General features: G+C 45.3%; 1 protein-coding gene across 2 annotated transcripts in view; it reads left to right on the forward strand.

Moving 5' to 3' along the window:
* SLCO3A1 (solute carrier organic anion transporter family member 3A1) overlaps nt 1–25,050 on the forward strand; it is a 330,506-nt gene extending 305,456 nt beyond the window's left edge. The window contains exons 9-11 of one of the 2 annotated variants that reach the window (XM_017517955.2): nt 3,951–4,015; nt 15,437–15,679; nt 24,391–25,050. In XM_017517955.2, coding sequence (XP_017373444.1) covers nt 3,951–4,015; nt 15,437–15,679; nt 24,391–24,473 — 391 coding nt within the window. In that variant the 3' untranslated portion in view covers nt 24,474–25,050. Of the gene's footprint in view, nt 1–3,950; nt 4,016–15,436; nt 18,201–24,390 lie in introns of those variants that run through there. The other variant, XM_017517954.2, reaches the window with a different exon arrangement.
* The last annotated feature ends 922 nt before the right edge of the window (nt 25,051–25,972 follow it).

Raw genomic sequence — 25,972 nt, forward strand, 5'->3', positions numbered from 1 at the left:
GGAAATAAAGGTAGGAACGAAACGCATGGAGAACCCAGTGTCCACGCACCTCACCTCTACTTCACCCAGCTTTTCTCTTCCTCTCAGTTTGCCGACCACATTTCCTCATTCTTTGTGTTAGGAATGCCCAAGGAAGAGGATTTTTAATGTTACCTTAAAGGTCATGAGCAAGGCCTTGTGAATGCGTACAGCATTCAGGTGACAATAGCAAATTGCCATTTGATACTTACTAAGTTTGAAAAATAAATTTTAAAAATTGACACCCAGTGGTTACAAGGCTGAAGCAAAACTGGCAAAATTACCAGTTGCTGGTGGCACGGGAAAAGCCTATCATGCCTTTCGCAAAAGCAATATGGCAACGAGAGTCAGGAGCCATAAACTTATTCAGACCCTTTTATGCAGTAAATATGCGTAAATTACCCCTGCCATTTATCTTAAGAAAATACTTCTCTGCAAGAGAAAGAAAAAGCTCAATGCAGACAGATTTTTATTACAACGTTAACTATAATAGCAGAAGAACCTGAGTTGGAATAGTGAGTTAAATTATGGCACTGCAGCCCCACGGAATAATGAACATTCTTAAGAATGTGAAAGCGTTTATGAAATGAACCATTGAATTTAAAAGTATTTAGAGAGGATGATTATGTGTAATATGCATTTGGACAAAACCCATCAGATCTCATGTACAGGTTTTAGGTGGCTGCCTTATGAGTAGTTTATTTTTCATTATTAGACATTCTTGTGAAGTTATATTGTGATATTCATACACCAAAGACACCAAGAAGGACGAAAAATGGCTAGTCCCCTACACGCTTCCCCCACAAACTCCCCTGCAAAAACCCAGCCTCTATACACTGACTAGTGGTGACTACCAAACATGGACAGTTTGTTGAAATTCTTAATCACTTCCCAATCTCAGCTTGATAAACAGCTCCCGGAGCTTTGCTGGAATATTTGATTCCCTCTGAATTAATCAGCTGCAGACGGCCTAAATGACCTAAGCCTATAACCCCACGCTGTGCTGGAAGTACACGCTGTGCATTGTGCACATACAGCAGGTCAAGACGCAGCTTTATGGTGCCACCTTCCTGGTCTGATTTGCCATTGCAGATGTCCCAGGCTGGCACAGGGGCACAGATGTGCACCAGCCCTTGTGCCATCTCGGAAGCGTGGACCCACTGTCATGGCAGACAGGACCATCCCACCAACAGCAGTGCTCAGAATGTCTGGAAGTGAGGTTACAAGCTGATGCTCAGCCTTAGGCCCCACACTGGGCTCTGAGAGTAATTAGGTAGTGTTCTCAAGGTCACAGAGCTATACCTGTAGAGTTAAGACTCCCTCCAGAACTTTCAATAGCGTTCACACAGAGCCCTCCGTTCCTTCATAATTAAAGCCAGAAAGGATGATTCTTCTCATAGAAACCAGTTTCCCAAGAGGATATGAAGGGAGATCTTAGCACCTTCCTCACTTGTTCCTAGTGACATGACAGCTGAAAGGAAACCAAATTTCAGGTGATAAATATTCTGGCTCATTATACCAGAGTGCTTTCTTGATAGGGAGAATTTGCCTCTATTTATGCATCTAAATCAAAGTGCAAAAACTGGAGCCATGGAGCCGATAATATCTTTGGAGAACTTGGATTTTGTGACGTGCACATTCTAGAGTACTACTGACTGTGTTTCTCTCCAGAGACACTGAACTTAACCTGGACGTTGTACTGGTGTCTTAGCCAGAGCCACGTCCCCATCACTCATCAAAGTCGTGACCTGCTGCCCTGGGATGACTTACCTGTACTCTCCTCTTTATAATTAAGAGATGTGTTTTCCCTGAAAATCTTAGAAATGGGGGCCAAGACTGTAAAAACACCAGTGTCTTCATTCATTCAGGCTACTGTAACAAAATACCTAGATGCAGTGGCTTCTAAACAAAAGGCATTTATTTCTCTCGGTTCTGAAAACCAGGGCATTCAAGATCAAGGTGGCAGCAGGTGTGCTGTCTGGTGAGGGCTGGTGTCCTGGTTCAAAGATGTGCCTTGCTGCCATGCCCTGACACAGAAGAGGTAACTTTCTGGGGTATCCTTTTTAAGTGCACTGGACCTATTCACAAAAGCAAGAGTCCTCATGACCTAATAATCACCTTCCAAAGACCCCACCATTACCTTAGGGGTTAGGTAACGTGTGAATTTGGAGAGGACACATCCTTTTTGAATTGTCACTGAGTTTGTCATACCAAGTAACCAAAGACATGCCCAGAGGCTCAGACCCAGTAGTAGCTCATTGGAGGGCTGAATGACCTCTGAGATCATTTAAGAATGTTATTCTAGCCAAGTCCATAGATAGGTTAAATATCCTGAGTACTGGATATCCTGTTGGTAACTTTGTTATTAATGTTTATTTTGTACAAAATTGATTTCTAGGCCCTCCTTGCATCTCATGGGTCTTTCGGCCATACTGGACTGCTTCTACGCCTAGCCAGGTCCTTCTTCCAGGGAGCATAGACATGTGATTCCTTCCCCCTTTCCCCTAGGGACTCGTGATGGGGACAGATGAGAGGAAGGTTCTTTGGCATTGGTATTCAGGATGACCTGAAACACGTATGCATATGGTCAGTCAGCTGTCTTTCCCTTCACATGCCTTCATCACCAAGCCAAGAAAAGGCCACCCACCCATCTACCCACTCACACTGTCACATAGCACATGCTGGGCACCACACATAGTGCTGGGGTTGAGGTAATGATGATAAACAAGACACAAATAGCCTTTGGCCTCAGGACAGAAGCCGAGTGTTGAAGAAATACCAGCTACTCACGTAGGAGGTATTACAAAGGAGGCCGTGTTATCAGATGTATGGACCCATCTGCCTGAAATTGGTCAGTGTTTCCAAACTTCTGTCTACTGTCCCATCCCAGAAAATATTACACTCTGGAAATGTTCTGGAAAATGTATAAAAGATCATTCTAAGGGACTCTTCTGAGGAAACTAAGGCCAGGGAGATTGGAGCACTTTGAAACAAAAAACTGTAATTAGATGAAGATTTCTTTCCAGTTTAAAAGATGCCTGTATTAGGGTTCTCTAGAGGTACAGAATGAGACAGAGAGATCTTATGACATCTAATAACTCACACAATCAACAAGGTTCCACAGTAGGCTGTCTGCAAGCTGTGGAACAAGAACGTCAGTCTGAGTCCCCAAACTGAACAACTTGGAATCTGATGTTTGAGGGCAGGAAGGGTCCAGCTCAGGAGAAAGAGGCACGGGGGTAGACTAGGCCTGTCTGGTCTTTTCACACTTTTCTGCCTCCTTTATATCTACCTGCACTGGCAGCTGATTAGATGCTGCCTTTCCCAGCCCACTGGATCAAATGTTAATCTCCTTTGGCAACACCCTCACAGACACACCCAAGATCAATACTTTGCATCCCTCCATCAAGTCGACACTCGGTATTAACCATAACAGTGCTGAAACATGCTAAGTGGATTATTTCCCACATGGTCCCTCCAGGGTGTCAAACCATGCTAGCCTGGTGGATTTCACACAATGATTGGAGAATGGGAAAGATGTTCACAGTGTTGGCCTGTTTGTGAAGCATAAGGGGTATTATTTTCTCCATTGACATTTCTCCCCCGTACGTGTACCCCACCAACTTAGATGCTTCCTGGTCTCAGCAGAACCTGCATGTCTTTTATGTCCAAATTTGTACTCTGTCCTTCGAATAACAAGGTGAGGTCCAGTTATTAAAAAACACTATTAAATTCCTAAACTTTCTTGGCACTGCGGTAGCAGTAATTTTTCAGACTTTAGGCAGGGAAAAAAAAAAAAAAAAAAAAAAAAAAGACACAATTAGTAATTTGCTAAAGAATAGCTCTCCTGGACAGCAGCAAATGACTCCGGGGTCTGTTACTTACAGGGGAGTGATATCTGTTTTTTTCCCTCTTCATCTCTTTGCATGTAGGACAGTCAGCCCTGAACTCAAGTCTTACGCGTTGGGAGTTCTTTTTCTCCTCCTTCGTTTGTTAGGTACGTATTCTCTTTATTTCTTCAATAATGAATTGGATGCTTATTATTAGGTAAGTAAATATCAGTGGAATTATCCCATTTCCTGGGTCTGTCTCTTTTTTCCTTTGAAGTTTAATTATTAGTAAATGAGAAATTTTAAGTCTGAAAATATTGCTCAGAGATAAACTCAGGTCCTGCATGGATAGCACAGAGTTCTCATTTATACCAACTCTTATTGTCACGCCACCCTGAATTCTCATCGGCATAAGGAGGAAAAGTGATGGCACCAAAGGGGAAAAATCTGGTGGTGTAATTTGGCATCCTCATTAAGCAAGCCATGAGCAGCTTGTGAAATGCTTCATTTATGGGGCCGCCAGCTGGGAGAAAGAAGAGTTTCTCACAATGCCTTGAAAATGGAAACTTTGCATCCTTTAAATTTTTCCAAACTGACTTAGTTTGTTTACCTTGAGTTTCTGGGATGGGGCAAATGTGACCTTCATGCTATGTAGGGCCGTGTTTCAAGATTTGGTATGGAATGAAAGACTCAAGTCTATCCCTCTTGTTTTTAAGATAGGCAAAAGGAAGATGAGAAAGTCCATGGTTCACCCAGGGTCCTTCCTGTGCACTGGCTGGGCCCGGTTCCCAGCTGTGCCTACCTCTCTTCCTTTATGAGTGTTCTTCGGTTAAGGCTAAGATCAAGATAACTTTTTTCCTTGAATAATACAACAGTCATCTTCCCCAGTGGACTTTAAATGGCATCTGAATGTAGAAAGAAAAACAGCCTGACCTGTATTTTTACAGTAGAAATAAAATTCCTCATTTGAAGTCTATAATTGTGGATAAGCACAAATACCCAGTCATAGAAATGTTTGTAAAAATGGAAAATTGGCAGCAACCCAAAAGCACAACAGCAGGCAATTAGTTAAATCGGTTATGGTCTATAATCGCAGTAGGATTTATGTTCCCCTCTAAAATTCTGGAAAGAAAAACATAGACTTAGAAAGAGCATGTGATATGTGGAAGGGAAAACAAGAGGTCTAAAATATAATAAATACTCAAATATTTTAAATGTATACATAAACAGAAAAATATGGCAAAAGATACCAAAATAGTATCGACTATTTGAGTAAGAAGGTTACAAATATTTTCTAAATTTGTTTTAAAGTTTTGAATGAAATGTCTATTACTTTTATGAGATTAATATTTATATATTTGATATACAAAAGAAAAATATTAGCCTTTAGATCCATTAAGGTCCTCCCTAAGGAATGGCCAATGCATAGCAAATGTCTCTCCTCATCTCCCTTCTCTATATCAAAAACTTTCCATCAATCTGTGATCATTCCCTCTGTGCCTGGGAGAAGACCTCAGATTGCTCTCAACCACTGTCAATCTATGTTTCTTGGTATATATGAAGCTCATGCTGAGACGGTGCTCCCAGGATGGGGAGAGAGAGGTTTGGGTTGAGAAATAGGAGGAGGCACCTTCATTATTCCAATGGCATTGTCTTACATCTAAGTCATGGAAAATAGAAGTGTTGCAGGTATGAAGATGCACAATTAAAACGAGTTCAAAAAAATAAATAAATAAAAAATAAAACGAGTTCAGCACAAATTCAAAGGAAAGCACTTGGGCCTTCCTGGAAAGCTGTAGTAGCTTGCAGAACTGCCAAGGCAGAGTTACATTTGTGCTGTTTTTTTTCTGTTATGGGGAGGGTACAATCCGCATACATCCTATGCTCACTGCCTTGTGGGGTGGATCAATAGGTGGATGTGTAATATCAACTAGCACATTGGGACCCTTATTTCTGCAAATGGTAAAGCCATTCCACATATGCATTTGTTCAAGAAGCTAACGTTTATTGAAACACTCCTGTGTTCTAAGCCATGAACCATCCCCAGGTAAGTGACCTCAGCTCTGCCCTTATGCATCCTATGGGGCTGGCCAGGGAAGGTAAGAGCGCACCCTCCTAATCTGTGGAGTTGCTGTGGAGGTCTCTGCACCTCTAGACAGATACTAAGGACTCAACGCAACTGGCAGAACATTTTTTTTTTTTTTGTAGCATAAGATGAAAAAAAAAATGCAAGACATTTCTGAAAAGTTAATGAAAATTATAGGACCGTTGGAAGCAAAAGTGCACATTATGAATCACATTTTGCTGTTAGAATCATCATATAGTGCAATTTACATGTCTGCCCCAGGAATAATCAACCAGGTATTCCCTAAAATAGTGTCTTTCAGCTTCTGCAACTGTCATCTAGAGCAAGAGATGGCAAGTTTTGCATTATGGCCCACTATTCACAAGCCTATGCGTAGATACTGTGGAAACAAACAAAAAAAAATCATGAAAAAATACTCACTGTGATAGGCATGACACGCTCTGACATTTTCTATTATAGTCTATTCCATGCTTTTAAAAAAGTTGGTCATGACGCACTCTATTGATTTTATTGCACATTATGAGTCTTAAATTAGAGACTGGAAAACCCTGCTCTAGAAGAATATGACACAGCTTCATGTTTTAATTAGAAGCAGCTCATGGAAGAAGGCTTAGCATTTGGCCTAATTCCCTTTCTTGCAGCACCCAGTAAGATGAACCACCATTACTGTTCATGAAAGGCCGGCAAAGACATCAGATTCTGTGACACTGTCAGCTTTTGTGCTGGCCTTGCAAGGGTAATGGGGATACAATGGGGACATCACAGGTGAATGTGACAGCATTCTTGATGGTGTGGGCAGAGGTGCAATAGGAGTCTGTAGAAGGGCCTCCTCATCTCGCCTTGGGAGGGGAGCAGTGGGTTTGGGAAGGATGTGATGTCTGTGGTCAGCCCTGGAGCAGTAAGAGTCATACAGATGAGCAGGGAGAAGGACTTAAGGGGGAAAAGCCTGGGGGTGAACAAGGCCCAGACTGGGGGGAAAAGGGGACAGCAGAAGATGGATGTGGAGAGGAAGTGGATCAAGAAGTTGGTAAGAAATGGCTTCTGCCCCGTTGGTGAGTTTGACCTTTATCTCTAAGCAAATGAAAGTTGTAGATGTTTATCTCTTAACCAGAGAGCGGCAGGATCCGCTGTGTATTTTAGAAAGCGCTTGTCTGCCATGTGGAGAATGAGAACATAGCTGGAGAAGTTGCTGCTGTAATGGAGTGAATGACAGAGGCTCGTGCTGAGATGGTGCTTTCAGGATGGGGAGAGGGTAGGGTTGAGAAACACGAGGAGGAAGCTTCGTTATTCTCTGAGGGGGAGCAGAAGGACTGGAGTCTCAGAAAGGGGAACTCAGAGTGCCCACTCCTAAGAAAGGCTTGGGTCCTGTGGTGAACACGGAACCATTTACGAGAGAGGAGAAAGGATGTGGAGCAAACTGGGCGTGGTGTGGACCAGCACTCTCCAGTGGAACCTGCCGTGGTGATAGAAATGTTCTCTGTAGTACCACAGGTGCTATTGCACACTGGAAATGCGGCTGCTGTAGGCCACTTACTTGTATTCGTTTTCCTATAAGTAGCCGTACTGCACGATGAGGGGGCCGTGTTTGATGCACCGCCCGCATGGGTCAGAGTGAGGAAGTGGGACAGGGGCATGGGATGACCCTCTTTCCAGACACTTGGCTGTAAGTGAAGAGGGCAGGAGCTAGAAATGGGTGCAAGATTGGCCTCCCTTGTTGCTTTACACGCCAACAGCAAGGAGTTGGTAGAAGGCGCCAGGCCAGGGCCTGCAGAGGCACTGGTCAGCGTGGCGGGGGGAGTGGCACTGGTCAGCGTGGCGGGGGGAGTGGCCCCAGCACCCTGGAGCAGAAGCAGGAGTGTGGCAGGCGTGGCGACAGGAGAGTGGAGCAAAGAAGCTGAGGATGATGATGAGAGAGGCTGAGATGGGAGGAAGGAGAGAGGACAAAGATCCCGGAACTGTAAACACGAGTTGTCATCAATAATGGAAAAAGAGAAGTGGAGGCTGGGCCCAGAGCCTCATTGTCTGACTTGAAGATTATGGAAGTGGAGCAGTTCTGACCAATGACACAGCCCAGGGTGTTGCTGGCCAGAAAGGGACGGGGGTAAACAACCTCGATGTTGAGAACGAGTTATCGAAAGGCTCACGTGGACAAGTTCTGTCATCCAGTACAGTGGCAGAAGGTGAGGAGGGGAGGAAGAGCCTGACCAGAAGAAGTGTCAGTGCATTGAGAGTAAACGGAACAATCTACTCATGGCAGAATTCCTGGCATAATCGAGTCCATCCTGCTTTATTCTTCTACTAGTGTGTTAGCCACTGCTTTTCTCTCCAGGCTGTGGGCAAACTCCCTGCTCCTGGGGCCTACTGCATGCCAGGATGCTACACCAAATTAAATGAGTGGAAACAAACATAGACAGAGATTGTTCCACATCCAAGATGCTGTCTAGGGGCTGCTCAGGGTATACAGATAAGTGGGTGCCAATATCCCGCCTCCGGTGACTCCATAGGAGAATGAGGCAAGTGTGGGGAAAGTGTGGGGTTAGAAAAGCTATAGAGGACTTTGATTTCCAAGGGGATAAAGGATACTTGGCTGAGTAGTTGCCAGTGTGGAGCAAATGAGGGTTTCAGGTGGGAGAGTAAACATACGTTCAGAATTTTGCTGGAGGTAGAGCAGCCGGTGAGCAGGGCATAAGGTAGCCCGATAACCCATTAAAAGCATTCAGGTGAGAAGCTAGCTCCCAGCAATGCAGTGGGTTCAAAAGGCAAAGACAGATGGGAGCCACATAGTGAGGCGGCATCCACAGAGGCTCCCCACCCAGTGGACCTAAGTGAAAGCAAAAGAGAAGCAACAAAATCTCAAGATGAAGCTGAAGTTGGAGCCTCTAGGACTGGTGGAGAAGCCTTTAATAGAATAAAGTGAGAGACGCAATGGATCAAGTGTCTCAGGATATCATCAGGGATGGGCTTAGCTTCCGCAGTAACACCACAAGCTCTCCATACACTAACCCTACCTCTTAGTTTCCAGCGTGCCTGCCTGGTCAAAAGCATGGGGAAGGCCCTTGGGGTGATCTCTGTAGGCAGGCGTCATTCCTGAGCAGACTGTCCTTGGTCTGGGGCGATTCATGAATTACTCTAGGAAAGTACATCCTAGACACTCCTGATGTGGCTTGTCAGACATTTGTTGACGTCCTGCTGTGAGCATCGTCTTGCATATGAAGTTTATAGGCAAATGGAGAAATGAACGTGTTAAATGATGATTTGGAAGAAGTAAGCACAGCATGCCCAGGGGCCAGGTGAGAGGTGGGAGGGAGTGAGATACAGCGGTGGGATACAGGGAAGACCCCTTCTACTTGCCTATGCTTTTAATTGTTCATTCGGCACCAGCCATGTGGCCTGGCTCTGTCAGCAGTGTGCCTGACCTCCTGATGTCTTACCTGTGCTAAGGTGACATCCACTATTCACAGTCAGCCCTCCACAATCAGTCACACCTGCTCTTGAGTCTAGCTCTGCCTTTCCTGACCATGTGACAGATTAGTTAAGCTCTTTGGGCCTTAGCAACTTTAACAAGGGGTCCAGGAACGAAAGGAGACAATAGTAGCTCCTCCAGACTCTCCAGTTTAAGAAAAGTAAATGTCAGGTGTCAGTGGAAGATGCTTGCGGATATCAACAGCCCAGACCTTTCTTGGCATTGCATAAGCAGAGAACTCATTAATCCTTTCAGGAGAATACACTTTTCAGCATCTCCCTCTCTAACTGGCGCTGGACATAACAGTAATTCCACCAGTTGAATAGAGATTCCATGGTGAAATCAAATCTTGGCAGGTAAGCCGAAGAGAAATAGATATCTTTTTAAATGTAAAAGGCAGTGATTTCCAGCTTCCATTTTGTCCCATAAAGGAATTTGAACTTATTTTTCTTACAAAAGCCTTGCAGTTCAACTTCTAAGTGTAGACCGAAGAATAGAAGTAGGCTCAGCCTCTTCAACTAAGAGAGTAAATTAAATAGCCAAGATACAAGACCTTGAGGTTTAAGCTCTGTTAATAGATTTCAGGAAAACAGACAGTTTTCTTAAACAGTGCAGCAATTTATGCCTTGAAATATGTATAGCTGCAATTTAAGCCAGAGTATTAACAGTAAGATTTAGTCCTTTTAATATTCCCTCTAATAGTGGGAACAGCATTGAGCCTCCACACATGGTGGGTTCCTAGTGCCCCAGTGATGGGACGCTCCTAACACCTGCTTCATCCACAAGTTCCTGCCCAGAGGACACAGGGAGGAAAGAAGATAAAAAAAAGAGAGAGAGAGGGAAAACTGCTCTTGCAGGCTCCCGGGAAGAGAGCATTTCTTCAAAAGACATGGTTACTAAAATACACCACCATCATCAAGCTTTCTTGTACCTAAGGACTTAACAGAGCGAAGGTACTCAAAACCAGAGGGGACACTCAAGTACACCTGCCGCACCCCCCTTTTGGATGCACCTGATTATCCTCTAAAACTGACGTATGATGTGGAGCATTTTTTTTTCTATTTGAGATGGAGTCTCACTCTGTCACCCAGGCTGGAGTGCGATGGCATGATCTTGGCTCACTGCAGCCTCCGCCTCCCAGGTTCCAGTGATTGATTGTCCTCCCTCAGCCTCCCAAGTAGATGTGGAGAGTGACAGCTTGAAAGGTTTTCTGTAATTCTTTCTCTAGAGACAGTAACTTATAGAGGACAGATTTTCACCTGTCCAAAAGGGTTTAGGACAAACACCAAACAAGAGCGAGGGAACCACATTTTTGGAGATCGCACCCTGCGAGAGCGTTCTCAAATGGTGTCCCATTGAATCTTTGCAGAAGCTCTGCCCAAAAGTATGACTGTGCCCACTGTATAAACAGCAAAACTGAGATTCACTAAAGTTGTGTGAATCACACACTTCCCAAGTGGCAAAATTAGAATCCAAAATCCACTGCCTCTGGTTCATACATTTACATTTCTTCCCCACCACCAAAATGCCTGATGTGAACTCCCTGTCTGACCAAAGGCTACAAGGATAACAACTTCGTGTCTCTTCCTGCTGAGAGTCACAGTATCTGCCAGTACTGCTTCAGGTGTCCGCTGAAATACTGAGTTTGTTTACAAAATAAGCCTCCCAGCCTTCTCTGTGTATTAGCAACTCCAGAGAAGGAAGGGCTGCCCGCTTGGCAAAGATCAGACCCCCTGTGTGTTTCACCCTCTGCGCACTTCAAAACCGGGCTTCTACAAGCCATTTACTCCAGGAGCTTAGCAAAAGGGTAAATAAAATACTCTCCGTATCCCTGGAAATCCCCAATAAGAGCTCCAAACTCTTCTCAAATCAACAAACTCTGAATTAGAAGGAAGGAGATTATTGGGCTTGGGGTTTTGAAATATCAAACCTGAAACAAATATCTCTGATTCTCAGTGTATATGTATGTGAAATAAGGCTGGGCGGGAGGGGAGGAGGATGCATAATGGATGTATTGCATTTTGCAATACAGTCCTGGGTGGCGAGGAGTCAATGATAGTAGTTACCATGCCAGTTGCCACACTCATACTATAGGAGTCTCCCGTTCGTCTGTGGGGAACCAGCTCCTTGCAGGGACTGCCTGAGTTTTTCTTGGGCCCAACTGAGTGATAAGCACACAAGGATGCTGGGCCGCGGGAGAAAATGAGTCATCAAGGTGGGACTCCCTTCTGTGACTCATCAGGAGAGTTTCTGAATGGCAGAGGCCTCTAACAAGACACAGTTGGTTCACCTCTAGTATTCTCTGCGCACCTGCAATTTAGGGCCTGATAGCTAGAGCTCCCCTTTGGGAAAGAATTTTAAGTGAATAAAAAGGAAAAGATGAATTTGATGGAAAAGAAAACAATTATTTTCACAATTCAGAAGTATAACAGGAATGTCATAAAGGTTATACTTAATGTACTCAACCTAGAGTTCGTTCTAGAAGATCACTCCAAATCCCCTCTCTAACATGAATAAAGTGGCGAAAGTTCTGGTTACATGGAAAGATCAGACCCTTGCAAAACACTCACACACACCTCATTTGTGTAGTATTTACCATAGCCCTTACCAAGGAGGTGGTGTCAGCTCTATTTTAAAGGTGAAGAAACAGATACTGAAAGATCGAGTGAGTTTCCACCGAGCTTCAGCACCGTAAAAGTTTTTTCATCTCATGTGGGTGCAGTGGCTCATGCCTGTCATCCCAGAGCTTTGGGAGACTGAAGTGGGTGGATCACAAGGTCAAGAGATCAAGACCATCCTGGCCAACATGGTGAAAATCCCATCTCTACTAAAAATGCAAAACTTAGCTGGGTGTGGTTGCTTGCACCTGTAGTCCCAGGTACTGGAGAGGCTGAGGCAGGACAATCGCTTGAACCCAGGAGGCAGAGGTTACAGTGAGCCAAGATCACACCACTGCACTCCAGCCTGGCAACGGAGCGAGACTCCATCTCAAAAAAAATGTTCTTTCTTCTCTACAACACATGCTCTCTAAAATATTAAGCAGAGCAAAGCATGAAAAACTTTGTTTTTTGTTTGTTTTTTGAGACAGGATCTCATTCTGTCCCCTAGGCTGGACTGCAGTGGTGTGATCATGGCTCACTGCAGCCTGGAACTCCTGGGTTCATGTGATCCTCTCATCCTGAGTACTTAGCTTTCAAATTGCTGTCTAAAGGTTTCAAATTGCGGTTTAAAGGTTTTGTCATCTGGTAGTGGAGCTTGACAGTAGGCAAGATGTAACTGCCATCTTTATCGTACAGAGGTATGTCCTACCTGAAAGACAACCAAATGCTATAAAATTCTCAGGTACAAGTACATGAAGGAGTTACATAGTGGTATTTTAGAGAGAGATTTTGGTTTTAACAAATGTTAATGTTGCACATTTCCTTTGATGTGCTTAAAATATGACCTGATTTGCCCCAACCTGGAATCTGCCTCCAAGAATCCATGCATTGTAGAGCAAGGGACATCTGTACCCTCAGTTCCTTCCCATGGCAAAGCGTTGACTAGAGGTGTTCTCTCTAACCTTGACTCCCCATTGCGAGGTGATGGGTGGCTTGGACAAAGTGAAATGACCTCAAGAAAGGTCACAAGGCAGAGGAAGAGGAAGGAGGAGCATTTGGGAGCTAATCACAACATAATGGTTATGCCCCGTGCAGAGACAGAAAGATGAATGGATTTGCTTTGTCCCACGGTGCCACAGAAACAGGCCGCATTAGTTCCATGTATCCCTAGGTCTACCTATAATACAAATGGGCTCAAGATCTTCATTTTTCACATAAATAATGTGGCGTATGGCTTAGTTTCGATTATGCGGTTGCCATGGCAGTTCCTCCAGTTGGCTCTTTTTCAGTGAAATGAAGAAAGGCATTTGTTAGGGGGCACGGAGAACACACAGGGTTGGTAGGGAAGGGCTCAGGCACCTGGGCAGCCTTTGGGACCACAGGGGATGCTGAGAATATGAGATTTGATGCAGCAGGACCACAGCCTGACCTGGCAGCTGGAAAGAAGGAAGCAGGTTGTGTGGGATTTGGAGCTTGGAGCTTATTCATTCAATCAAGCTGCTTGGGAAGTTTAATGAGGTTTCAACCAGAATCCTTTTCGGGGGTTTCTCTTTGGGGTAACAAGCAGCGAAGGTGGAGAGTTCCAAGGAGAAGTACAGAGGCACCTGGCCCAGAGAGCCTGGAGCTCTGCCAAGCTCATTAGCACTGATAGGGTAACACAGCCCCCTCTCACCCCATTCCACACCTGGCATTAAAACCGGGGAAGCACTGCTTCCTTAAGCCTTGCCTTTCTCCCTGGCTGCCTTTGGAGACCCCGCATATTGGAGGTGCAGCTGTGTTTATGATGCACGTGCTGTTATGCTGGCGATCATGGGGGGACTAAAGGGATCCATGAACCCCCTGAAATATGGGTTTGATTTTGTGGGTAGGTGTCTTTTTCTGGGCTATGGGTCTAGATCTCACCAAAATCTCAGAAGGACCTTCCTTAATACAAAATGAAATTCACATGCTCTAGAGCTGGGCCTGCAAGGAACACTCCGGATAGAGGGATGTGGGTCCTGGGATCTCAGAGATGGCCACACCTAGTTCCAGAGTTGACTTCCTCCTGCTGCATTCTGTCACTGAAGATGGCTGGCACCTTATTCTAGCCTCAAGAGGACAGTTTTTCGGGAACAGTGAGCTTGTGTCAGTGATTCATCTGTCACTTTCCCATGTACAGATGCACCGTGTCCATCATCTGCACCATGTACAGCTGTCTCTGTACTTCCCTCCCTGCACTCAGAATCACCTGGGAATGTAGAAGTGCTGAGGACCGGGCCGCACACCAAATGCTCTGATTTCACTGGTCTGGGATGGGACACCCTGGATGAGGATTCTCATGGGCAGCCAGGACCGATAACTCAGCAATAACAGCAGGCAGAGAGACACAGAGAGGAGCAGGGGAGGGAGGGGTTTTCATCTCATCTGCCATTTTTGGTGACTGGTTTTAGGTGCCAGAAATGCTCTACTGTGAGGGTTTCAAAACTGGTTACCGACTCCTTCTGAGCTGGGAATATTCTTACCCACTGGTAATATATAGGGGAAGGGAAGTTGTCTATTTGCAGGTATTTTTCATTTTAAACTCTATGTGTATACACGCAGAGGTACTCAAGTCCAGCGTCTGGTCCCTGCACTCGAGCGCACACAGCCCTAAAAGCCCCATGCAAAAGAACACCACACATAGTACGCCACTTCGTTGCAGTTCCCTCTGTGAGACCACGCTTCTTTCACTGACACTAAGAATGTTTCCCTTCAGGGAAGACTCTCTTGTCCTTCTCAGGCTCTCAGCAGAGGATGGTGATACTAGCAGCTGTCACTCACTTTCCATGGTCAAGTGGCACAGTACACACCATTCTAGATGCCTTCCTTTCTGGGGATGGAGTCTCCCTCTGTTGCCTAGGCTGGAATGCAGTGGTGCGATCTTGACTCACTGGCACCTCCACCTCCAGTGTTCAAGCAATTCTCCTGCCTTGGCCTCCCAAGTAGCTGGGACTACAGGTGTATACCACCACGCCTGGCTAATTTCTGTCTTTTTAGTAGAGATGGGGTTTCACCGTGTTGGCCAGGCTGGTCACGAACACCTGATCTCAGGTAATCTGCCCACCTCAGACTCCCAAAGTGCTGGGGTTATAGGCGTGAGCCACTGCACCCTGCCGATGCTTTTCATGTGTAAAGTTTGTCGTCACAGCAGTCTGGTGAGGACTGTGGTATTATCATCATCCCCTTTTTGCAGATAAGGAAACTAAGGCAAGAGAGCTTAAATAACTTTCTCAGATTTGTACCATAATAGAAAAGCAGAACCGGGACTCAAAGTCATGCGCTTTGCCTCCTGAGTGTGTCTTTGACCCACAGAGCCAGTCTTACTTGCCCAGCGGTGCTATAAGAAAAGCTAAGCAGAGACCGGAACAGGGGTGCACCGGCCACCAAATCCAGAACCTTAACGTTCTTTTCCCTGTGACAGGCTTCATCCCCCCACCCCTCATCTTCGGGGCCGGCATCGACTCCACCTGCCTGTTCTGGAGCACGTTCTGTGGGGAGCAAGGCGCCTGCGTCCTCTACGACAATGTGGTCTACAGATACCTATACGTCAGCATCGCCATCGCGCTCAAATCCTTCGCCTTCATCCTGTACACCACCACGTGGCAGTGCCTGAGGAAAAACTATAAACGCTACATCAAAAACCACGAGGGCGGGCTGAGCACCAGTGAGTTCTTTGCCTCTACTCTGACCCTAGACAACCTGGGGAGGGACCCTGTGCCCGCAAACCAGACACATAGGACAAAGTTTATCTATAACCTGGAAGACCATGAGTGGTGTGAAAACATGGAGTCCGTTTTATAGTGACTAAAGGAGGGCTGAACTCTGTATTAGTAATCCAAGGGTCATTTTTTTCTTAAAAAAAGAAAAAAAGGTTTCCAAAAAAAAAAAAAAACAACAAAACACACACACAGAGGCACAGATGCACACACACACATACACGCAGTCAGACACACCAACTTTGTCCTTTTTCTCAACATCAGAGCCAGACAGGATTCAGAATAAGGAGAGAATGAGATCGTGCGGCGGGGTCCTGGAGGCCACTCGCGCGGCTGGGCCACAGAATCTACTTTGAAGGCACCTCATGGTTTTCAGGATGCCCACAGCTGCAAGCAACAGGCACTGCCAAATTCAGGGAACAATGGTGGCCAGCTTGGAGGATGGACATTTCTGGATATACATACACATATAAAACAGAAAACACTTTTTTAAAAGTTTACTAAAATAAAAAATTTTAAAAACCCACAATTTGAAAACATTGCCAGATTAAGCACTAGTGACACACCCCGCGCCATCCTCCTTCTCCACGTGGGGGTGGGGGCAGGCGCACAAGTCAGAGAGGTGGAAGCCCCACTCCTCTCTCTAACTTTCGCAATATGGGTCACTGTGTAGACGACTCACCCAGTCTGCATGTGGTTCAAGGCCCCAGAGTTCTCTCAGTGATGCTAATGGGTGATCCGCACTGGAGTTTGTAATTGGCACCTCTCACCAGCCCCATTTCCATGTTCAAGACTGAGGGCCTGAGGGGGCCGGGTGGAGGGCCAGCACCTCCCTGTGGCCAGCATCCACCTTCCCCCAGCCCCACAGAGTGACCTCAGGAAGCAGTAGGCCTCACCTGGCTATGACTGACCCGGCTCAGAGCCAGTGAGACCCAACACAGTCCAAGTCATTTGCTTACATTTGCCAAACATTTTGCCACTTTTAAAAGAAAAAAAAATACAATGCATATGAATTTCAGACTGTTGTATGTATAATCCTCTAACACTATTTTTAACTACTTCTAAAATCTGTGTTAACCCTACAGTCACTAACACAGTTCTCTAGGGCGGATTTATTATGCTGGCTGCTTTTACTTTTTTTTCCTCCTTTTTTAATGCACCAAAAATATGTGATACAAGGGATGCAATTAACCTATTGTAATTTTTATCGTTTTATCCTCATTTGGATATTCTACAAAAACAAGAATATACGATGTGTTACAAGAAGAAAACAAAATGCTTCAAAAAGAGAGTGTATATGCAGTCTGACTTTCAAAGAATCACTTTTGAGACAACAGGGGATAATGTGATGAATTGCAAATTTGCCTGTTAGCTTTCTTCACCATGATTCAGTGATCACTGTCATGGGAAGCCCTTTTATATTCATGCTTGACATTCCAAGAGGCTTTCTTTTCAGCCTGCGGAGGAGACACACTTAGATATGGGTTTGTGTGTATGGGTGCAGCACTTGTGGCGATGGGAAAGAGGAACAGTTCCCTAGCACAAGCTGTTACGCAGTCTGTAGAATCTCTGATAGAATCACAAGCTCCTGGAAGCTATCACGTGTCCAATGTGTGAAAATGCCAGTGACATTTTCAGGGTCAGTCTTGAACTAAGGCCTTTGTCTGTGTGTGTTTTGAAAGTGGGTGAACCTCAGAGAATGAACCTGTTATGATTTGGGGTAAGAATCACGTGGGAAAACCTCTTGCAACCAGCACACTTGGTCTTCTGTGACCATTTTCGTAAGGGGACAGAGCTTAGGTAACGGCACGCACTCGTATGCACACAACCAAGGGCTCAGCTAACGTACCCCTCATGCTGCCTCAGTGACATTTGTTCATGTCACACTCCTGGCCCCAGAAAAGAATTCAAAGGTTGATTGGTTGGTTTGCTTTTTCACTTTGGACACATTTGCAGTTTACCCACAAGCCAACAAAAGAATCAGGAGGTTAAAAAATGGTTGGGGTCGGGTGGGGGGAGGTATTGCACCAAATTTTTAATGAACATTGTAAATGAAGAGGCTTGAGTGACAATCCAAATCTAGAGAAAGCACTACGCAAGAATGACCCAAAGAAAAGCTGTGTCGTGATGTGGGGCCACCGTGATCAGCCACCTGGGGCAGGGTGCTTCCAAGACAGGCCTTTCATCTGCTTAGTGTTAGTATGTCTTTGCTGATGAAAATGGGGACACTCATCAGTATGTTAACTAGTAAAGGGGAGATGGTTCTCCAACCACTTCATAAAATATGTACGTTCTGTTGTTCCTAAGGCTTTGATACTATCCTGTACAGGTTTGGGTTTACTTTTGTTTACAAATGTATTGCTAATAGGTCACGCTTATAGACGATTGCTTGGCCCGTCAAACTCAGTACACATGCACTGAGGCCCTATGACCTAGTGTTTTATGGAACTATTTGCTTTGAGAGGGAAAAAAAAGGTTTTTTAAACTGTTTGCATTTTGAATTTTTTTTTAAGATTTTAGGATGAATGTGAAAAAGATGTTAGAATTAACAGGAAGACAACTCCAGGGCTGAGTTTTATCAGCAATTGGGTATAAATTTGAAGATCCTTGTTGCAAGATGGCTCTGAACTGTGTTGTGTCGTCTTTTAAAGTTTTAATTTTTCTTGTATACTACAGAACAGAAACCTCAGTCTAGTTTTCATTTGCCTTTTGTTCTCTAAAGAAGCATTGTACATACAACACCAGATCCAGCCCCTTGATTACCTGTTTGGTTTCAAGTGAATGAAGATTTCCTGGTAAGGTCTCCATTGGATTTATAGAATACAAAAATGTACGGGATGGAATAAACCTAGAAAGTAACCGCTAGAGTTCTCTCTCTTCTGCTACCAACTCTTACACCATCTCAGTTGAACATGCCCAGGGATGGATGAAGTCTCTCTGCTGAAAGTGACAGATCTTTGTAACTCCTATGTATATACCAGGAAGGCTTGGATTTTGTTTTTGTTTTTTAGCCAATATCATTCCCTCCTATGAAGTAAGCACATTCTACAAAAGTGCCTCTCTAGGGATGAGGTTTGCTGTCTTCTCTCAGCTGAGGCTGTGTGATGTCAGGCCTCAGCTGAGAGAAGGATACAGACACCCTAGGGACACAGGGCTCCAGAAGGCCAAAGCATGCCATGCCAGCCTTCCTCACAGCTAACGAAGGAGGGGGAATAGCCTCCTCTCACCGTCCCCCCGAGGAGCTTGCTGGGAACGCTTAACAGGTGAAATAACTGGAAACCAAGAGCTCCTAAGATATAATTTGACAGAGTTGCTAACGTCTTCCAAGCAGGAGGGAGCATGCCCTTCCATAAAAATCCCTTCCTTTTCACCATCTGATCATGGAATAGCTTGCTCTAGCGCTGACTTGTAAAGGTTGGTTGAGTGGCATCTGTACATTCCGGTCCTCCGATGCCACTGAGCTGTGTCCAGCAACTGCCCTCCAGCTTCCCCTCACTCACACTATGGCAAGGCTTCCTGGCCCTGCTAGTGGAAAAGCCTGCCGAAATCAGCCCGTCCTTGGGATGGTAGTCACACCACTCGAGGAATTTGGAGAAAGAGGAGAAAGAGTCCCTCGTGGTTGCTAATGGATATTCTTTCACACCTTCCAGAGGAGGTCATTCATTGAGGAACATGTAAAATGGAGATAGATGCATGTACTAAAAGACAGAAACCTCCGAGGAAAAGTGGTTTCTGTCTCTCCGTCTGCCTGCTGGGCTGGTCTTCTTGCTGCCTGCTGCTTCCTATCCTAGGAAGTTCGGTTTCTTCTCTACCCAGCCATGCCTGCCAGACCTGTGGGGTCTGTTCTAAGCCCCACTGGGAATCCCAGAGGCCCTACTCAGCAGTGGGAAGCTTATGGTCACTGTGTAGATGTCAACACATCTGATCATTAAGTGAAAACCAGATGGACAGGATGAGCTTCTGTTGCAGTAGGGTGGCGTTTCGCTGTATTTTATTGTTGCTTGAATATTTGCTTTGGTTTGGTTTAGATGAGGGAAGAAACCGTGCAAGCAGTGTTTTCAGTCTAACAGGTGGAGAATACTTGCCACTGCCTGGTGCTGTTCTTACCTGACTCTCTTGGTGGCTTGGGAGAACCACCTATCTGGCCAGAAGCCACAGGGAAGTAGCAGACACTGCAGAGGCCAGCTTACTCCAGTGGGCTCTGCCACTGTCCTCTGATTGACCTCCTCTCAACCTTGATCCACGTTTCCCTTGTGAGGCTGTTTCCCCTTAGGTTAAAATCCACTTCAAATATCTAAGAGGTGCCAAATTCTCCAAGAGAGGGTGCTGGTGAAATTAAGTGTGACCTGGAAAATTAGCTCAAGACTGAAATACAGTATTTATGCATTTTCTACCCTTCCTTCCTTTTTCATTACACCTGCTTCGCCCAACTCACTCGAAACTGCTACTCTCCCAACAGCTGCAAGAATGTAATCCCTTAGAGTAAACTGCCCTAAATGACAGACTTTGAACCCCAAACCCCTAGGATATTGTCGTTGCTCAAGAGTAAACTGGAAGAATCTCTCACTGGTGGAATATGCAAGGAAGATATTTTTGTTCAAATGCCTCTGATGGGGCCTGTTGCCCAGAATAGCATGAGGAATCCACCCTAACTGCACGTGCGTGCACGCGCGTGCACACGCACACACACACACACACACACACCTCTGTCTCATCAGTAGCTTCAACAACCCAGAGTGCTTGGTCATCATGGCAGGGACAACAAGGGTTATAAAACCTAAAATGAGAAATTTCAGAAAGCAAAGATGGCTCTGTCCCTCAGAAATCTGTGACTGCCATGGAGACAGAGCCAACAACTCACACTTCTCAGAAACTATCCATGTGGTAGTGTAATTCTTCTCTGCAGGACTTCTTTTATTGGGAGGTGCATTATATGAGCTTGATATATTTGAAACGTGTTTTTTCATTCATTCCTTTACTTAAAATCTTGGCTATATGCCAGGTCCTAGATCAGATACAAAAGTAGAAAAGATATGGTCCCTACCCTCCAAGAACTCCCATTTAGATGAGCTGGATGGATCTGAACACAAACAAAACCAATGGGATAACAGTATTAAGAGCTAGGGTCTGTCTGTGGGTAAGGAGAGCCAATTCATGGCAGTGGTGAGTTCTGCCTCATGGCAGCAAGAATTGGGAAGGCTCTGGAGAGAGGTTGGCCCAGAAACTAAGAACTGACGAGCAGTGAGTGCCTTTTGGGGAGACAGGGTGAGAAGATGAAGGGCAGAAGGGGCCCCGAGAGCGAGCCGCCAAAACACATTCACAACTTTTTTCTGTAATGGGCCAAGTAGGAAACAGTTTAGACTTAGTGAGTCTTGCAACTACTCAACTGTCGTAGTACCATGAGATCTGCCATAGACCATAGGTAAACAAATGGGCTATGTTCCAATAAAGCTTTATTTACAAAGACAATCCGTGGCTGAGGGAAGGCCACAGCGTGCCGATCTCTGTTCTCTTGCACAAGCAAGGCCTCAAGCAGCACTGTATGTTTGAGGGACCCTAGTGGCTGAGCATAGGTGAGTCAGATCCTAGCGCCTAAGACTGTGCTGTAGCGCAGGCCGGGACATACCTAGGAAGGGACCCTGAGCTAGGTGTCCATTGGCCTTAAGACCTGACCGTGAGACTCTAACTGAGATACCTCATTTCCGAGATAAGGTAAGTACCCCTTTGCTGTCATGTAACTAAAGGCAACATTATTTTCCTCTTGTGTCATGTGGGGAGGTTTGAACTGTGTAGTCTGCGTTCCCATACAGCTGTGACACTGGGTAGCTGGGCTGCAGTAACCCTCCTTTTTTTCTTAAGTGATGGAAATGGGCATGTGAGGAAAAAATGTAGGAACTAGAAAAAGAAGAGTGAGTCCAGATACCAAATAGTATTTCCAATCCTTTGCCTCCCCACAACCAACACAAAACACTGGCACCCTAAAGCTAACGGATACGCCACATGAAATACTTGGTAAGCACTAATAATAACAACTACTAATCGTAGCTAACATTTCTCAAGCATTTACTATGAACCTGCTGCTGGCCAAGCTTATTTCATGTAGTCGCTCATTTAATCTCAACTGTAACCCTGTGAGATAGGAGCTGTTATGGGCTTCATTTTACAGTGGAAGAAAATGAGGCTTGGAAGCTTCCAGAACTGGCACAAATTCACAAAGCAGAGCTGAGATTCAAACCCAGGTCTATCAACTCTGTGTCCTTAAAAAGCTCTTCTTATTCCCAGACGGACCCATAATCACTATGGGTACTACCTCCCTACTGGGCAAGACACGGACCCACCGCCCTCCCCACCTTTAGACCACTGATCAGGAAGACTCTGGCCCAAGTGAACTATGGGGCCCTACATACTCTCACAGGCCTCCTAATGTAACAGCCAGGACACCATGCCAGCTGTGTTACGGGGATGTGTGCTTTCATCTGTCCTTCTTGCTCTTAACCCCTGATCCCAGTGGTCCATTGATATGAGGTGTTTTACCTGAAACGGACAGATAAAAGGAATCAGATAGGAGACTCCACTCTAATGCATTCCGAAATGCACTCTCAAAGCACCAAGATGCCAGGGAGGCCCTCCACAGCATTATCAGCTCTCTTGGGGAGACCCAGATAACTGCCATGCCTGGCACCCCTGAAGTCTACAGCATCAACCACAAGAAATCAGCTCTGTCCGCAGGGCTTCAAACACATTGAAGCTGGTCCCCAGTTGGATATGTCTTGCTCTATTCTCAGATTCCAGGCTTTTAGGAGCAGAATATCCATACATTTCCATTTCTGTAATAATGACCCAGGTCAACAATCAGGAGTTGGTGATAATCATAAATTTTGAATTTTTTCCCGTAAGGTAGAATCATGTTCTTTTGCCATGAGCAAATGGAACAACATAGTAAGTTTCCTGGAGGTTTAATATTCTGTAAGTGGACACTTTTGCCATATATAAGACACTTTTGTCTTATAGAAGACTCTCACACTAACCTTATAAAAGATTGCTCTCATGGAGACATGTTTGGCAAGACTATTTGATTTTATACTCTAAGGCCATAAAATGAGTTGGAAGCATAGGATTTACAAAATGTTGTTACGAAAGGATCCCAACTGAACACAAATGGTGCTCCCATCCACACTTAAAGGGAGGGAAGGGGCCGGGAAGCTCATATTTATTAAACACCTGCCACCCACATGCTGGGTTCTATAAATTCATGATCCCAGGTACTGCTCCCAGCAGCCTTCTCACACCAGCCCTACGAGGTAAGTATTTTTTCCACTTTACAGATCTGAAAATGAAAGCTCAGCAAATCCAACCTTTCTAAGATTGCATAGCTAGTTTATAAAGCCACCAGGAGCCAATGACAGATGTGTTTTGATTCCTAAACCAACCCTCTTTCCACTATAACACACAGCCCCCGAAGTTAGAACACAGAACTGGCTTCTTAGGAAGCCTCTACAAAGCCAACGGAGTGTCTTCCTGTGGGAAACCCCTAACAGGAGTCTATGGTTTCATAGAGAAGTGAGCCAAGAGTTGGAGGTGAGAACCTCTGCAAAATTTTGCCTATGGACACAGGAATCAGGGTTTCACTTTGATCATTAAATGTCAAACCTTTTACATTTTTCCTTTCTCCTTCAACCTTAGCCACATCAGCAGGAATTTCCCAGCCGTTCATCACTCTTTATCTGATTCATTCTGCTGAGCAGGGATCAACCCCAGCTCTCTAACTTCTGTCCCACCCTTCCCAACTCCCACGCCTGCGTCTTTTAGAGGAACCCCGAGACTATAAGAAATTGGGCCTTGTGAGAGTTAAGGAAGCATGCTCCAGCTTGCTCAGGACTCAGGTTTCAGCTTCAAAATCTCGAGAAAAGGAATGACATTTCCAAACTGTCACCTTTTGTACCACTGGGTCAAAGTCTAAAGAGGACAAATGAATGAACAGGGACTTCTGTGGCCTCATGTTGCCTATTACTGAACAGGAGAGCTGCATGTCATGGTCAGTGAGCCTTGCACAGCTTGTGAATCATCACAGGGACTAGTCGTGTTTTTAATACCTTTAAAATGAAACCACAGCATCTATTCTGGAAAGGTGGCATAGGCTTACAAACCTTGCTCCAAAGAGGATATCATTTTACCCAGCGTGCAGTCAATATCTGTGGCTCCAAAAAAGCAAACTGTCCTGAATGCTGGAGGAGAAAGTGTGACATTGTGATGCCAGGCCATTTTCTCTGACACTCAGCAGTCTCTTCCATAGAGATGCACGGTGACACATACAGCCCTAGAACACAAGGTCTGTCACTAGTGATTTACGTAAGACAAGGATAAACTATTGACTGGGATACATCTTACTCATCACCAACATCTGCTTGGCTGTTGGGATGGTCACGCAGATAAATATCCTACTTAGAAAGGATATTTGGCCTTCAAAAAGGTCTCTGGGCTCAGAATCTGGCCCCTTGGGGTTACGTGGAATGAAAACCAGCACTTTATTGCTTCGACTGCCTACTCTTGTCCCTTCACTGCAAAGCCGTCATGCTATTGAATAAGCCTAACAAAAAGTAGGAGAAGCAGAAAAGACCGATCTCTTTTTCCTCTTGGCTCTTCCCTCCTCCCCTTTTAGGCACAGAGTACCAAGACATTGAGACTGAGAAAACCTGCCCCGAATCACATTCACCTTCAGAAGACTCCTTTGTGAGAAGCTGAGGGCCTGGCCCTCTTCCTCTTCCTGCAGAGAACAGCCCACCATCACCCACAGACCTCGCGGGCCTCACTTAGCGTGCTCCTCCCTGCCCAAGAACCTGAGGGTCCCCATGTGGATTATCCAGCCAGTGTGTGCTCCTTTGAGGCCTCAAGCACAGGCCTATGATGAGGGCTAAGGAGGTGACCTATGGTCAGGCATACTCCCAACAGCTGTCAGAGTAGGCATTTTTCCTGGGTCTCTTAAAAGTCATGCCAACCTGGTGTGCAAATTCCCTTCTGCCCATCCCTCCTCTGCCTCCTCTGGGGATGTCTTGCCAACATGCTTTACAAACTCCCCTCTAGGGAATGCTCCTCTGACCGAGGGCTTCAACAGCTGTAATGACATCAGCCAAGGGGGGGTAAAGACCACCCTGTTGCACAGAATGGAGGGGGAAAAAGCACATACTCAATAGATTTTTGAGTGTGGTATTCTGTATTTTTGCAGCTTATATTTTCCAAATGAGCAGTTTAGAAATATGTGATGTAAAGTACATACTGTACGTTTGCTGAAAATTATATTAAAAGCACTATTTTAATTCTTCCTCTGTCTCATGCTGTAATCTCTGTTACCTTTCTCTCTTGTGCCTTCAGGTAAACCGATTCTAAAAGAGTCTGCAGAATGTTTCTGGCCATGTGTTTTCTATATTTATGGGCTTTGAGATTATGGACTTAAGAGAGTATGAGCTTTAGAACCAAAAAGAGACCTGCGTTCAAATCCCTACCCCAGCACTTGCTGCTGGTGTGATGTTAATGTGTGATCTGACTTCTCTTAGCCCCAGTTTCACCATTTGTAAAATGGGAATATTAATGCCTGCTTCATACAACTATGTAAGACTTAAATTAGATCATGTGTAATTAGATCATGTATAAGATACCAAGTACAACATACAGGACAGAAATTGTCATTGTTCATTACTGCCTCAACCACTGGCTGGAATTAGATGCTCCCCAGCCCTGATGCAGCTTCTGCTGATACATGTAGTGGTCCTATCCTGTCACTGTCTCATTTTCATTTCCGATTCTCCCACTGTCTATAAAGCCTAGGAGACAGGCAATTGGCTTCATCTCACAACAGCCCCACTGTCTGGGGTAGTGCATGTAAGGCTGGTTGCCTCGCCAGGAGTTCGAACATGCCCATCTCCCTCCCCACTGGAAAATTACATTATCAGAATATGCCCATCATCTAGCTCTGCCTTGGAAATCCCCTCTGCACTCAGCATTTAGCCCACTTACCGGAAATCCCACCTACCTACCAATAGCAGCTCACCCCGTCCATATCCTGTTTCTCCAAATCCAATGGAACGCCTTCACTCCCTATAAAACCCCACTCCTGAGAGGAGTCAGGCGTGACTTCCCTGGCCCCTCTCCCTGGGACCACAGAACCTTGCCCAGGAGCTGAATAAATTGGCATCTAATTTTCTTGCACTGGCCTCAGTTTCCTCGTTTTTAACTCGGCAATAAAC

This window comes from Cebus imitator, unplaced genomic scaffold (assembly GCF_001604975.1).
Source record: "Cebus imitator isolate Cc_AM_T3 unplaced genomic scaffold, Cebus_imitator-1.0 Scaffold19, whole genome shotgun sequence".
In the NCBI taxonomy this organism is placed as follows: Eukaryota; Metazoa; Chordata; class Mammalia; order Primates; family Cebidae; genus Cebus; species Cebus imitator.